This window comes from Echeneis naucrates, chromosome 10, assembly GCF_900963305.1.
Source record: "Echeneis naucrates chromosome 10, fEcheNa1.1, whole genome shotgun sequence".
NCBI classification, from domain to species: domain Eukaryota; kingdom Metazoa; phylum Chordata; class Actinopteri; order Carangiformes; family Echeneidae; genus Echeneis; species Echeneis naucrates.
This window is the reverse complement of record NC_042520.1, coordinates 844,170-860,109: the sequence shown is the minus strand read 5'-3', so window position 1 is coordinate 860,109 and position 15,940 is coordinate 844,170. Positions and strand designations below refer to the sequence as shown.

General features: G+C 45.3%; 1 protein-coding gene across 1 annotated transcript in view; it reads left to right on the top strand.

The window, feature by feature from the left end:
- glra1 (glycine receptor, alpha 1) overlaps positions 1-13,608 on the top strand; it is a 65,249-nt gene extending 51,641 nt beyond the window's left edge. The window contains exons 7-9 of the mRNA XM_029513076.1: positions 1,313-1,527; positions 2,402-2,548; positions 13,300-13,608. Of these exons, the coding sequence (XP_029368936.1) occupies positions 1,313-1,527; positions 2,402-2,548; positions 13,300-13,608 (671 nt within the window). The remainder of the gene's footprint in view (positions 1-1,312; positions 1,528-2,401; positions 2,549-13,299) is intronic.
- Positions 13,609-15,940: the final 2,332 nt, after the last annotated feature.

The window sequence follows — 15,940 nt, the reverse complement described above, 5'->3', positions numbered from 1 at the left end:
CTCCTCTCCTCCCTCCTCCTCTCCTCCTCCCTCCTCTCCCTCCCTCCTCCTCCTCTCCTCTCCTCCTCCTCCTCCCTCCTCTCCTCTCCTCTCCTCTCCTCCTCTCCGTCCTCAGTCTTTTAGGTTTAACTATAATTGATGACGCGGCCTCTCATTGATCTTCTCCGATGGCCAGTCGGCCATCTTGGTTTGTGCCTGTCCTGGTTCTCAGTGAGTCCAGTTCTCTGACAGCAGGAGACGGACAGATCGGACAGATCATGTGAATCTGTCTTCCTTCATTTGTGCTGCAGCTTTTTCCCATTATAAGAAAGTTCAGTGTGTTTTCAGTGAGTTCTGGTTTTCCGAGCTTCTCTCCTGTTTACAGAGATCAGAGTCTTTACTGAGTCAGAAAAACCTGGCTGTGGTTCAGAAAGGGTTAATTCGTCTCCGTCCCCTCATCAGCCGTCTCAGCAGCGTCCTCTGATGAGTCCAAACTGAATCCACAGTTTGTCTCCAAACTCTGAAATCTGAAGGTTTTCTGGGTATTTGTGTCTCTGGGATTTCCCACCTGAGATTTACGCTGGGCTCAGCGTGTGCTGACGAGAATACGACATTTCACTGTCAACAAACGGCTCATCTTCCTTTTCACCGCCACTCCCAACATCACCTCCTCTCCCTCTCTGATCCTTTGCTCTGGATCTTTCCTTTAATCCGTCCCGCTCTTCATTTCCACTCGTGTCAGAGAGGAGACACTTCGCTGCTGATGGAGTTGCTGTTTCAGGAAGTTTCAGGTTTAAACGCTGACCAGTGTCGTCATTTCTCTCCCAGAATCAGGAAAAAGAAAAAATTCATGTAGAAAAACAGGAAGCCTGCTGAGACACAGCGACGCGCCCCAAAATAAAATGTCTTTGAAGCATCTCATTACAGAATAATAAACTTTAGAAGGTGCAAGGTTTCTGATCCCATCACAAACCTCAGCATCAGAGGACAGATTTACATTTTCATGTACAACTTCAGAGCCGCTAAAGAAAATCTGTCAGTTTCTGCTTCACTTCAATGAGAACTGATTCATGATTTGTCCGACTCATCATCTGCAGGGACAGGAAGAGATTCGTTGGTCATCAGACCTTTTTCCAACAGAAAAACAACGACGAGGCCAAACTTTAAACGAAGAACTTTTACTGATAAATAATTAGCGTTTATTTGTCCTCCTCCATCGCTCTTTTCCTTCTGTCCCTCTCCTCCCTGAACATCCAACATCTCATCCATCAAATGTTTGTCCCTGCTCTCCTCTTCCTCATTGGGAATAATAAGGCCAATCTTCCTCCTCCAGGTAAATTCACCTGTATCGAGGCCCGTTTCCACCTGGAGCGTCAGATGGGTTACTACCTGATCCAGATGTACATCCCCTCGCTGCTCATCGTCATCCTGTCCTGGGTCTCCTTCTGGATCAACATGGATGCTGCGCCCGCTCGGGTCGGTCTGGGCATCACCACCGTGCTCACCATGACCACGCAGAGCTCTGGCTCCAGGGCTTCCCTGCCCAAGGTGAGGCGAATCAAACGCTCCCTCTGTCCCTCCCTGTGTCCCTCCCTGTGTCCCGACATGTCTGTTTATGCTTAGTCTGGGGGGGGACAACACAAGTCCAAAGAAACAAACAAAAACATAAATAAATGTGATAGAGGGATTTTCAGATTAAAAGAGAAAATGGTTTGCGTGAGCCAGAAGGATTGTACAATTATGGCCAGGGAAGCTGTAATCCCCAACACACACACACACACACACACACACACACAGTTTGTTGACATTAGGTGTTTCATGCGCTCTAAAAGTTGAACAAGTGAACCGTGATTCCTCTGCAGTTCAGCTGTCACAATAATGATCACACAGCACAGCTGAGCTTAGGTGGGTCACACACACACACACACACACACACACACACACACACACCTCTGAGAGATTGATAGATGACACACACATCAACACACAGTTCTGTTCACATGTCGCAGGACGGCTGCACTGTGTCATTGTGGGAAGGAAGCAGGAGAGGAGGAAAGTGCCAGCAGCTCTGAGTGATGTGTGATGTCACGCTGCGATGACATCACACACAAAGGGGGCGTGCCCTGGCTCTCATTCACACCAAACCCGTCATATGTAGAAGCTTTGTGTTCTCATTCCATTTGGGTCCGCCTGTTTCTGAGCAGCTCCACCTCCGACAGCTGAAGAGATGGAACCGTCCATTTTCCTTTTAAAGCCTGAAATCAGAACTTCACTTGTACGAGTTTGATTTGACCAAAAATGCATCAATTCCCAAATCGCAGATGTCCCCTAAACGCCTCTCATATCACATCCGACCCGGTTGCTAAGAAATGTGTGATGTAACCATGACAACAGTGTCCTCACTTCCTGTCCCGGCCCGCAGGTGTCCTACGTTAAGGCCATCGATATCTGGATGGCCGTGTGTCTGCTTTTCGTCTTCTCGGCTCTGCTGGAATACGCCGCAGTCAACTTCATCGCCCGCCAGCACAAGGAGCTGCTGCGCTTCCGACGGAGGCGACGACACATGAAGGTGACGACACGATGTCATCTGTGACATCACAAAACATCAACATCTGCATTCACATTCTTTGGTTTCTGCATTTTCACCAAGTCAGTATTTCCTGTAGAGAGAGAGAGAGAGATCCGTTCACTTCAAAAACCAAACAACGGATCAGTCAGCCAATCAGAAGAGAGGATCCGAGCCTCTCTTCTGATTGGCTGACTGTTTTCAGAGTGAGTCATTAAAAAAGAACACAGTAAAACTGATTCCAGATAAACACACAAGAATACAAATCAAATGGATGGTTGGTCCAAATGGGCGGGGCCTGGGGGGGAGTGGCTGAGAACAATGACTGCTTTGTTGTGACATCACAAAGTCCTGACGCCTGGTTTTAAGGTTCAGGTTCTGAATCCAGACTGAGACCTCTGAGACTTTAACCTGGACCTGATCCAGGATCAGAGGCCGCTTGGAGGTCTGCCTGTAGACCATGTGGACCAAAGGACTGTCGCTTCAGAGGACGTTCTGTCCTTTGTCCACATCGGCTGGTCCTGATGGTTCGGATTCCCGACTAAACTTTAGACAGGTGCTGGTTTTTGTTCCACAGAATCCAAACAAAGTCTTTTAAAAGTGCAGACATGTTGTTTCTGAAGGATGACGAGCTGCCGCCGGCACAGACTCAGACTCTTAGCAGGTTAAAACCTTTCAGGTTGTTCGGTAAACACCAGAACGCAGTTAAACTCCCTTTAAAAAGAGAAAAAAACAACCCCGCTCTGCTCCGACGTCCTTCAGCATCCTGAAAAATTCACTCCGTGTTAGATGTTAGTTTTTGTACGTCGCTCATCACGCAGGGACATCAATGTTTCATGGGCAGAGCGCTGAGCATGATTAAAGGCTGAGCTGCAGGCCAAACACAGACGGGCTCATCACCGATTCACCACGCAGAGCAGAAAAAACAAGTTTTCCTTCTGCCCTCAAACTTTTGTTTGTGAAAATGCATCATTTAAGAGAAACAGGAACAGGAGCAGCAGAATGTTCTCTGAGGGGATGGTTGGCTTTTTCTGATTTTAATGCACTTTTATTTTGGATAAATACAAGAATGTAAAATCCAATCCATCAGACGGTCCAGCTCCCTCCGCGGTAATGAGTCTGTTTACATGACAGTGAGCTGGATGATAATAAATGATGCCCCAGAACACAGTGAAATAATAATAATCTTAGTTAAAACTACTTAAACCTTCTGGACTGTCAGGTCCAAAAAAAAAAACCCTCCAAAGAATGAGCAGAACTCCTGATCAGATAAAGACAGAAACAACCCAAACACATGAGAGGAACTTTTCTGTGGAGAAGGAAACATTCAGTGTTTTTAGTTAGTTGCTGTTTTCTGATTCTGAACTGAGGTGGCGGAGGTTAAGCATTTAAAAAAATGTAGAGGTCTAATGTGAAGCCTTTTTAAACAAAGAAAGATGTTTCGTGTCTCCTGTAGCTTCATTTACTTTTTCTTGACAGAGACCAGCAGCATTTTAACATTAATCACAGCGGCTGTATTTTTCTGTTGTGTTGACGTCCCTGTGAAGTCAAAAACAAATACATCTTCCTCAAAAACCACTTTAAATTTTTCATGAAGTGTCTCCGATTGTGCGAGGAGGATGACGGAGGATCAAATGAAGACAAAGTGGAGACCCAGAAACATGCCTCTTCATTTAATTTCTGAAAAGCTGCTCTGGATATATTTAGTAAGACCTGACAATGTCAGTTTTCCTCCCAGAGGACGGTGGACACGTACCAGGATCCGCTTTCTGTGCGTGAAGCTTTCAGGCCGTACGCTCGTGTTCGTCAGTCCTGGCTGACGTTTGAACGAGGAAGCTGCCGGGCCTGTGGGGACGACCGGGCGGCGGCTGGCTGTTAAGCTGCTGGTTGGTGTTTATTTTATGTGAGTGCAGCCAAAGAAAACGGAAACACCCACAAGAAATGTGCGAAGAATCTGCAGTGTGGAGCCTGCGTGGGGGGGTTTGTATCTACACACCCGTGGACACGCACCAGTGCATCCACGAGTGCTGTCGTGCCATTTGGTGTTTCGGGGCATGTGTTCGTGTCTGCCATGACTACAGCTGTCTGATTGAGTTTGACATGTTTTTGAGTCCTCGTGTTTCTGGATTCAGGAGGACTTCCTGTCCTCACCAGGCCAGTGAGACGACCAAGGTGCTGCCAAGTGAGGACGTCGTGCCAGGAATCCCGTTTAATATTAGATTGTTTTAGTTCGCGGTGAAGTTGGAGTCAGTCCTAATTTATTTATGAGGGATGTTCATTTTCATCATTATCACTGATTGGATAGTTTCACTGGTTTAGGTTTTAAACCCGTCGATTCTTCTGTTGTTTCAGTCTTAACTGAATTAACTGAAAAAGATTCAAATTTAAATAATTCTCTCAGTGCTGCAAAAAAAAAAAAAAAAAAAAGTTCATGAGCTGAAAACGGAGATGTGTTCGATTTAATTCAGATTCAAACAGAGAAATCAATGAGGAGCTGAAGGAGGAAAACTCTGCAGTCAGTGTCTGTCAATGAAGCTCCGGGGGGGCCTGAAGGAAAAATATATGGAAATAATAAAAAATAAAAAACTTCAAATCCTCAATCCCATTGTTGTAATCCCCAATCCCCTGAGCTGCGATGGCAGGTGAAGAGGTAGATTAGTGCTTCGGCAGCAGCTGCACTTTCAGGGAATCAGACCTCGCTCACTCCCTTTGGATGCTTCTCTCTATGTCTCTCGACCCTCGTTTGGCCCAAGAGCACCGAGGGAGAGAGGGAGCCGGAGGACCGCGGGCTCAGGATTGACCCACATCTGGCTCACTCAACCTTTTGCATATATATTTATTTCTGCTCATATGACGAGAGCTGGAGGTGAATTTAGGCCGCGGCTGCGTTACGTAATCTGAGTTTTGTTAATGAAGGAGCTCGTCTGTTCAGCTCCGGTCAAACTGCCGACATTAAACCTGACAGCGTTTTTTCTAAGTGGAGGAAACCTCGTCCATGTTTTTTTCTCCAAATGCAGATTCACAGGTTCTTACGTAATCTGATTTGTTTTGGCAGCGGAGGCCGAATTTAGCACAAAAGCTGAGCTGTTGTTTTATTTCACTTCATTTATTCTGCTCATGACGTGTCTGAGGTGAACTGTGGCGTTTGATTTATTCATCAGGGATCTTCCATCTATAACATGGAGCGGAATAATGAACGTATGTGAACACACACTTAACCAGTTACTTCTGCCTTCACACACCGAAGACGCAGATGTTGTTGGAAGTGGAAACGTCACCTCAGATCAGATGGAAATTTAATTAAAACGGATTAAGAGCTCTGGAGCAGAGAGGACATTCATCAAACTGATATTAGTCTTGAAAAAATGCGTGCAGAAAATAAAACGGTGTGTAATTAAATATTCTGCTCTGTGTTTCTGAGGGATGGAGAGGATTTAAAGGTCCGTCTTTTCAAAATGTAGAGGTCTAATGTGAAGCCTTTTTAAACAAAGAAAGATGTTTCGTGTCTCCTGTAGCTTCATTTACTTTTTCTTGACAGAGACCAGCAGCATTTTAACATTAATCACAGCGGCTGTATTTTTCTGTTGTGTTGACGTCCCTGTGAAGTCAAAAACAAATACATCTTTTCATGAAGTGAAGGTCCTGTCTTTTATTTTGAAGATGTTTTTGTGGTTTAAGAACCAAAAACCATCTCCCTGTAGTTTGACATCTCGAGCAACAACAGGTCAGTGTGGTCATGTGGGCGGGGCTTGCTTCGTTATGACATCACAGAGTTTCAGAGATCCTGCTGCTGGTTTTCAGACTTTATGGACCTTTAAACCTTCAGACTACGGCTGGGCGACAATCCTATCAGGGTCTTTCATATCAGTGGATATATCACGATATAAATCAAACATCCTATGTGAGATGTGAAGATCCCACATTAATATTGGTTTAAATATTATTTCTTTTCTGTCAGAAGTTAAACATAAACGTACTACAGGCCTTGTAGAACTGTATTTCAAATAAATAAATCATATAATAAACTAAAATCTTAATTCTGACCACTCAAAAGCTCAACACAATTTGCAGTGCAGCTACTCTGCTTCTTGTCGGACTTTAATTAGCCAAAATGTCCCCACGCCTTTTCTTGAGCTGTGTCTGTTGGAGGTCTTCTTCGGGGACGTTTAAGCTGGCTGCGTCACCTCCTTTCTCTGTGTCCGCCCAGCCTGACGTGGCTGTAACTCCATTCCAGCTGCGTGATTGGCTCGGCACGGTGCTCTTCTCATGATCATTGGCTGTTCGTGCTGTCTGTCAAAACATGGATGGAATGGGTTCTATCAACCTCGTCTTATATTTCAATCGAGGAAAAGTTATTTTACTATTATTGTCAGACTTCAGAAAAATACTCAACTTCAGACATTCAACTCGACTTTTAAACATATTGAATACTTTATGATAAGATAATAATTATTCTTGGCCTCAGTCCTTTGACTGAAGTTGGATGTATATCGTGAGATAAGGAGTTTTTAAGAATTCATGCTTCATTTGATACATAATATTCTACAAACTCATGTTTTATATTAAAAAACAAACTAACTTCAGTCATAAAATAAATAAACAATAATTTACTCTGAGAAGTGGTGAATCCAGAATAAACTGCAGACTGGATGTGAGTGCCTAATGTACTTAAGGCGCTCACATTAATCAGCTTTCCTGTTTTCAAGAAACACGACAAGGACGTCTGAGGACATTAAGAAAACACCGTGTGGAGGAGTTTGGAGGTATTTGCATTGGAAAGAGGATTTTGAGGAGAGGTTTGCATAATGTGATCCAAACGGAGGAATCTCTCAAAGAAAACAGTTTTACATTCAGCTCCTGAAGCCTTTTTACTTTACTTCAAGGAAAATTAAAGAAAAAATACAGTCTATTAAAACAAAAGGCTTCAAGCCACATTGACATGGAGGGAGAGAGAGACAGACAGAGAGAGAGGGAGAGAGACAGAGGGAGACAGACAGACAGAGAGCGAGAGAGAGGGAGACAGACAGAGAGAGTGTGAGAGAGAGAGAGAGGGAGACAGACAGAGAGAGTGAGAGAGAGAGAGGGAGACAGACAGAGAGAGAGGGAGACAGACAGACAGAGAGAGTAAGAGAGAGAGAGGGAGACAGACAGACAGAGAGAGAGGGAGAGAGACAGACAGAGACAGTCAGAGAGAGAGAGGGAGACAGACAGAAAGAGAGAGAGGGAGACAGACAGAAAGAGAGAGAGGGAGACAGACAGAGAGAGTGAGAGAGAGAGAGGGAGAGAGACAGACAGAGAGAGTGAGAGAGAGAGAGGGAGAGAGACAGACAGAGAGAGTGTGAGAGAGAGAGAGAGAGAGGGAGACAGACAGAAAGAGAGAGAGGGAGACAGACAGAAAGAGAGAGAGGGAGACAGACAGAGAGAGTGTGAGAGAGAGAGAGAGGGAGACAGACAGAGAGAGTGAGAGAGAGAGAGGGAGAGAGACAGACAGAGAGAGTGTGAGAGAGAGAGAGAGAGGGAGACAGACAGAGAGAGAGGGAGAGAGAGGGAGACAGACAGAGAGAGAGGGAGAGAGAGAGAGAGGGAGACAGACAGACAGAGAGAGAGGGAGAGAGACAGACAGAGAGAGTGTGAGAGAGAGAGAGAGAGGGAGACAGACAGACAGAGAGAGTGAGAGAGAGACAGACAGACAGAGAGAGAGGGAGACAGACAGACAGAGAGGAGGCCGATCCTTCTAAAGTGGATCTGATGTGATCTGCCGTCCTCCATTGAATCTCAGATCCACCTGGACCCCTCTGTAGACCTGGACTTGGAGTCTGGTCCATCAGGGTCTAAAAAGAAGTCAGGTTGTGTTGAAGTCTATGGGAAAATGCCCCTCATCTTCCTCAGTAAACGCTTTCCTGATGAGTTTACGGTCTCAGTCTCTAGTTTACAGCCAACACAACATTATCACAACATGATTAAATCTAGAGGGAGGGGCGGGGTTAGGGTTAGAACTTGTTTGATTGACAAGGTGTACCATCCAATCGAGATAAAGTCCAGAGCAGGTCAGATCCACCTTCTCCTCCAAAGATGGTCTTCAGTCCAAACTTTGAGGAGAGAATCCACAGTTGAAAACATGAAAAGTGTGTCAGGATTGTGTTTGATTCCAGCAGTTATACCTTTACTGTAATATTTCTGCTGACTGTAACCAAACACGGTCAGCGATGAACAGCCCATCCCATGGATGCGATGGAGTCATCTGACTTTGTTGAAAGTTCATTCATTTGAAAAACAAAATCCTACCGTGGCTCTAAAATGATTTCAGACTGCAGCAGTCCAGATCCATCTGCACCTTTTAATCAGGAAATGTAAACCATTCTAAAGTTGTTGTGTGAAGTTTAAATTTGCTGAAAGGATTTTCATTTTCATCACTTTCGTACCTCAAACATCAAATTTTATATAAAGTTTAGAAGAACATCTCAATTCATAATTAAAAATATCCTCTTGCACATTAAAATTCTTGATTTATTGATATTATATTCACATTGTTGTGTTATCGTTCCTCTTCCTTCCTCTTTTGTTAATTTGCTGTTGATTGTCTTTAATTAATTGTCTTTCTGTTTTTCCTGTTTAATTTCATGCTGTAACATTTACCCAAATATATAAACTGAACCAGTGTTAGCAGGCTGGATGTGGTCCTGGTCCCGGTCCCGGTCCTGGTCCTGGTGTTGGGGCTCTTGATGCAGTGCAGGATCCTGCAGCTGCAGCAGTTAGACTCCCAGTTGTGCTGATTTCTGTGGTTTCTACTCGGCGCTTTATTGATTCGTTAGTGACACTGATGGTCCGGAGAGATGAAGCGCCGGCTACCTGCTGCAGAAGGCCGTCTAATTAGAAAGACGGAGCAAGTCGGCATCAAAGAGACAGATACTGCAACTCAGAGAGAGAGAGAGAGAGAAAAGAGGAGGAGGAAGGAGGAGATAGAGTGGCACCCCCCCCTGCCGGGCAGCTGGAACGACTGCAGGAGATCACATCAATAACGCCGCTCATCCTTGAAGGATAAAGCCGGCGGGCAGCAGCTCAGATTAACACAGAGGAGGAAAGAGCCTCTTCAGAAATCAAAGGGAAGTCAGACTTTCCTGCTGATTCAATCAGGACGTTTAGACAGAGATCAAAATATAAATAAAAATGAAAATGATAGTCCCATAACCATCCAGGAGCGTTAGAGGGAAAAGTGTCCGCTCCATCTTTGTCCCGCTCAGCCGCCACATTCCCGCCATCCAGCGTCCAATTAGAGGAAGTCCTTCTCCGATTGATCAGCTGTAATCAGCTTGTTAGCTGTGATAAGGTGTTTTTCACTTGGGGTGGGGGGACATGATGTTTTCCTCTAAACGCCTCGATCTCTGGCAGCTTTCAGAACAAAGGCAGATAAGAGAGCGAGGGATTAAAGGGGCCTAACGAAGACCGACAGCTCCAGCCAAACACAAACCGCTGAAACTTGTTATGCTAATATCCAGAGCGAGCTGCTCCCCTGCTGGCTGAAGGCAGCGCTTTAACCTCCAGCCCTTCTTTATGCTCTTAAAAGCCACTGGATTAGTGAGAACATGAATTTTCATCAGGCTCTCCATGTTTTTACAAGACTAAAAGGTCGACCTCCCCGACACGAAGCCATCTGTGATACTGAGGCGTCGCTGCAGCCGAGATTAAAGGAGGAGTGAAAAACATTCACATATTCTTTATTCGCTGACTGAAGCCTGAAGTCTGAAGCATGAAATACACGGAACATCAGGACCACCTGATCCTGGAGGTCTGGACTCTACACCTCTCAATCTGGACCAAGCTGAGCAGATCCTTGAAGTCCTGAAGCTGTGAGGCGGAGCCTTCTGAGATCTGGAGGATTTAGATCCAAGTCAACACCTTCAGCTGGTTTTTGTTCCTCCATCAGCTGCTCTTCTTCCCATAATGCACTTGGTACCAGGTCCTGGTGGTGAACAGAATGTTCTGACAGTTTTCTATCACAACCAGCATGAAGTTCAGCTCAGCGACCTTTGACCCCTGACCCCTGTGGTCCAGTGGTTGTACCTCCTTGGTGTTTTTTTTAATATTTATTTCAGTTATATCAGGTGATATTTGGGTGTTTTTTTTAAAGGATTCATTTCTAATTCAAAAGTTCTCTCAAAACAACGTCACGGCCCAAGTTTTGGTGCTCAAATCCAAATTTAACCTGATATTAAGCCTGAAAGCGCTGCAGCAGTTACATGTCGGGTTTGGATGCATGAAGCTGAAGGTGTTGTGGCTGCATCTCAGATGTTGAGATGAAACGCTGGAGCTGAGGGAGGAAAGAGGAGGAGAACAGAGCAGCACAGCAGATGATGTGGATAATCATTCCAGGTCAGCGGCCTGATGAGCGAGAGACATTAACACACCATGTTTTAATGCAACCGGGAACGCCAGTGGAAACAAATGGAGGAGACAGAGAGAGAGAGAGAAAACCAGGCGTGGACGTTCAGGATCACTAAATCAAACACTTCAGAAGCCACATCGTCAGATTTTTTCAGAAAAAAATGAACTGTATGAAGTGAAAGAAGTTTATTATGAGGTCAGTCGATCGTTGAGCTTCAGGTGTCAGTCGGACTGATGATCAGTTATTCCAGCAGATGGAGATCACAAACAAAGAACATCTGAAGAAATCAGTCTGAAAGAATAAACTCATTTAACTCACATTTAAATACACGGAACATCAGGACCACCTGATCCTGGAGGTCTGGACTCTACACCTCTCAATCTGGACCAAGCTGAGCAGATCCTTGAAGTCCTGAAGCTGTGAGGCGGAGCCTTCTGAGATCTGGAGGATTTAGATCCAAGTCAACACAGTCAGGAGCCGCCATCTTGATTTCACTACCAACATGCCGAGGGGGGGTGGGAGAGTGAACCAGCAGAGTCAGACGTATAATGAATGCCCCCCAAGTGAGGGGCTGGAATTACATGGAGCAGAACGTGAGCTCAGGAATCTGTCCTCTGGTTTGACTCAGGAGAGACGGCTGCCGCCATCGACATTGTCCTGATTGGTGGCAGACTCGGAGACGACGTGTGTCCAAAGGTAACAAACGCACTTTGCTTCCTGCTTCCTGCTAATCTGCCCGATTAATCACATCAACACGGCCAAGGATCGAAACGCTTCACTCGAGGGAGGAAGGTGATGGATGAGCGGAGACGTCCTATTTATTCTGAGTTTCACTTCCTGTTTCTCGCCCCTCTTTCCTCATATTTTTCATTTGTTCCTCCTCCATGACTCTGGGAGTTTTAGGAGTCCTTAAACAGCCAGGACCAGAGACACCTGAAAGGACAAGATGGTGGCAGAGCAGGAAGTCAACACACTCTTCTTTTTAATGTTCCCAGATGTGTTACTGACATTTTCCTTGGTTGGAGTTTGGGAATATTTCAGCTGTAGATCGGATGAAGGTTTAAGACTCCTCAGCACTGACTGACTTCCCTCCTTCCTTCCTTACATCGGTCCTCGCCTTATTTTCTAGTCAGACATGAACGTGAGGTTTTTTTTTTTAATCATTCATCACATGACAGACAGAATCCAGCGGAGCAGCCTCACTGAAGGACAGGCAGAGGTCGGCTAGCATCGCTGCTAATGCAGACACCCAGTGTGTGTCTGTGTGTGTCTGTGTGTGTCTGTGTGTGCATTAAGGTAATAAATGGGTTGGTGTGGACACAAGGACAGAACGGGGACATGGGGCTAAAAATGGATTGCTACCTGGTGGTCCAACACACACACACTGACAGATGCTGTGCCCTGAATCTGATTTTACAGACATTTTGTGTTTTTCTCAGGTTGTGTTGGTAAAAACAGGCCGTTCACTTCCTGACTTTTTTCTCCTCCGCCGGTTGATTTGTTTTTGCTGCAGTGGTTTTGCGTCAGTCGTAACGTTCTTCCTGCTTCGGGCTTCTTTCCTCATCACAAACCGCTGCTCTTCCTCTTACCCAGAATGCCCTGCGAAGCTCTCCCTCTGATAGGCTGCCACACAGTCTCCTGAGGAGGGGGGCACTCACACATTCATTTTTCTTTTCACTCTGTCTGAATTCAAACAGAGGTGACTGAATCGTCTGAGCTTTCAGTCTGATGACTTAAATTCATGGGCGATTTTTTTTTTTTTTTTTACTTTGTTTGGGGTCAAAGGTTTCACACACACACACACACATAAGATATAAGATACACACACATAAGGAGCTCACTGTGTCTGTAATGGAAATGTGGGGTGACGGGGCTGATGGGAGTTTCAATATGTCACTATGTTCAGGTTGCATTGTAACCTTGAAGTTTAACGCCTGTCAGTCACCCCCCCCCCCCCCCCCCCCCCCCCCAGCTCCTATTGATGACACCAGTGAGGTCTCAGTTCGATCAATGATCAGCTGTTGGGTTCAGAGACTTTAAAGTCCAGATGTCAGTCTGAGTCCGCGTTCAGGTGAACGCTTCAGAAGTCCAGAGTGAATACAGGTCACCTCTCTACATCGGATGCTCCTATTGGTGCCTCTCTGTGATGTCACAGCCAATCAGAGTATCTCGTTCTGAGGCCAAGCTGTCAAAGTTTCTGGATCAGTCCTGCACAAGTGCAGACTGTACGATTTCTTTAACTTTAATTCTGTTCAGAGCATTCCACTGAAATGATCATCATCATCATCTGTTCATGTCAAAGCTTCAGTCTGATGTTACACACCAACACGCACACACTCCAACAGTAACGTCTTTCTCTGGTTCCTAACAGCCTGAGTCTTGGCCTGTGTTGCAGGAGGATGAGACGGGCGAGGGGCGTTTCAGCTTCCCCGGCTACGGCATGGGCCCCGCCTGCCTGCAGGCCAAGGACGGCATGGCCATCAAGGGCAACAACAACAACGCCCCCGCCTCGGCCGCGCCCGAGAAGAGTATCGAGGAGATGAAGAAGCTGTTCATCAGCCGGGCCAAACGCATCGACACGGTGTCCCGCGTGGCCTTCCCCCTTGTCTTCCTAATTTTTAACATTTTCTACTGGATCATTTACAAGATCATCCGCAGCGAGGACATCCACAAGCAGTAAAGGAGGAGGAGGAGGAGGAGGGCGAACACGGTGTGAAGAGCGGGAAACAGTTAGAGGCCACGTCGTGCCCCACCCCCTTCCCTTTTTCACGCCTCCTTTCCTTCATTTTCTTCCTGCTTCGGTCGAGGAGCCGACGCTTTCTGTCCTCGGCCCCAGCTGACTCTGACTTCACATTATTTCAGATATCTATTGCTTTCTTTGCCCCTTACTTCTCCCCTCCCGCCCCGAGTCCCAGCCCCGCCCCCGTCTCTTCCCGCCTTCTGGATAATCCGGACCAGTGCAATAGCAATGCAGTAAAATGCATGAAATATGAATGTGGCAATATATTAATGAAAAGATGAAAACGTTAACAGACTTTGGGAGGCGTGTCGGAGTGGAACTGCAGGAACAGAAACAAGAGGGCGTCTTGTAAAACGTCTTGTATTTGATTTTAGGTTGTTTTTTTCTGTGTTATATGACACAGTGATGTGTGTGTGGGGGGTGTGAGAAGCATACAGCAGTGTAATATACTCATGTCTATCATAAATGGAATAAAAATATGAACCTTATCTCTGAAGGCAGGCGATGGGAAATAAAAAGAGGAAGGGCAGGACGGGGATCGGTGCTTCCATTAATTCAAGCCAAACGAGGATCACACGCTCTGTATATCTAGATTTGCTTCAAATGTGTATTGCAAGCACTCGTCGATGCTTCCCCCCCCCCCACCGCCAACACCACAAAACCTCGAACTGCAGAGACACTTCAGATTTGCTGCTGTCGCTGTCGATCACACAGCTGGACAAAAAAGATGAAAATAAGAATTCAAAAAACAAACAGCACACGGACAAGCAGTGCTGAACTTTCTGATCTGTGGTCAGCGTGTTCCTCTACGTCCATTTATTTCATGTTTATTTCTTCTTCTTTTGGTTTGTTTCTTAACGTGCCAATGAAATGAAAATGTGTCTCCAGCAGGTTCACCTCCCGTGTCGTGTCGGTTGGGACTGTTTACATCTTATTAGTGCTTCCTTGCTTTTTGACCCGCCTTAATGTGACCCCTGACCCCCCCCGTCCCGTCCCCGGCTGAGAGGACCTGTAGTAAACTGTATTATAACACCTGTTCTACCTTAATTACCTTCCACCTCATTCACTCGCACCGGCTGCAGCGGCTTCGTCCACTCAGTGTTTTAACGGCAGCTTTTATTTTGGCGTCGGCTGGTTTGAAGAGTACTCCGATTTTTATTTTGCAGGCTTCTTCTATGCAATAATCCGTATATAATATGCAATTATGATTTTGTCCTCCTCACTTTAGCACCTCCATCTGAAGAACACCAACCGATCTGTGAGTTGTTTTCCGGCTCGTTCATCCTGCTGCTAAACTTAGTCTTTCACGCTTTCTGGCAAATATTGAAGGAACGGTGATGAAACGCAGAAAAAAAAGAGCAGCCTGCGAACGTTTCACAGTCGAAACCAGCAGGAAGGAGACTGAGCCAAAACTCAGACAGGCAGAACATCCTTTTTGTTAGACTGATCCAGACTCTTCCTGTCATCCTGTCACGTGATCGTTTACTCTAAAACTCCCAAAGTGCTTCTTTACTTTACAGTTTTAACACAAAAGTGAAATTTCCGATTTTGTAGCTAAGCAACGCTAAATTATTCATAATCAGGTTCTTTCTCATCATTTTTGGAAATGAACTTTTTAACTGTCTGAACAAGAACCAAGTGAGATGACCGAGGTGGCTAGCCTAGCTTAGCACAGCTGCTTCTACCTTTTGTTTGTGCGCTGGTTAAAGTTTATGGAGATGCAGCTTGTAAATTAGCCGTTAGCTTGTTTAGTTGTCAGTAGTCATTTAGTCACAGGCTAACTGTTTCCCCCTGTTATCAGTGTTTATGCTAAGCTAGGCTAACAACTTCCAGCACCAAACATAATGAAGGAGAAGTAAAAATGGTGTCATCTCCAAGTGTTTGACAGGATGTGATATGTTCCACTCGTCCTTTCAACTACCGTCTTTTCTGTGAAGAATTAGTTCAAACTAAAATAACAGACAAGACTTTTATTGTGAAGGGAAATGCTCCTTCAGCTGTGACAAATAAACATGAACTTTTCTGATGATGCTCGTGATCTTGGATTAGGAAGTTTATAATATTTAACTTTGCAATACTAGAAGAGTAGGTGGTTTTATTTTGACGTCTTGTGGAGGAATTACACATTAAAGTGAGATTAAATGTTGAAAACAATGTTTCACTCAGTCCAACTTGGTTTGAAGAAAACCAAAGATGTTTTTTGTTTCTCGTGTTTGATGTCATTGTCGGGGTAAAAGAAAACTTTTATCATAATCACTTTGTGTTTGAGTTC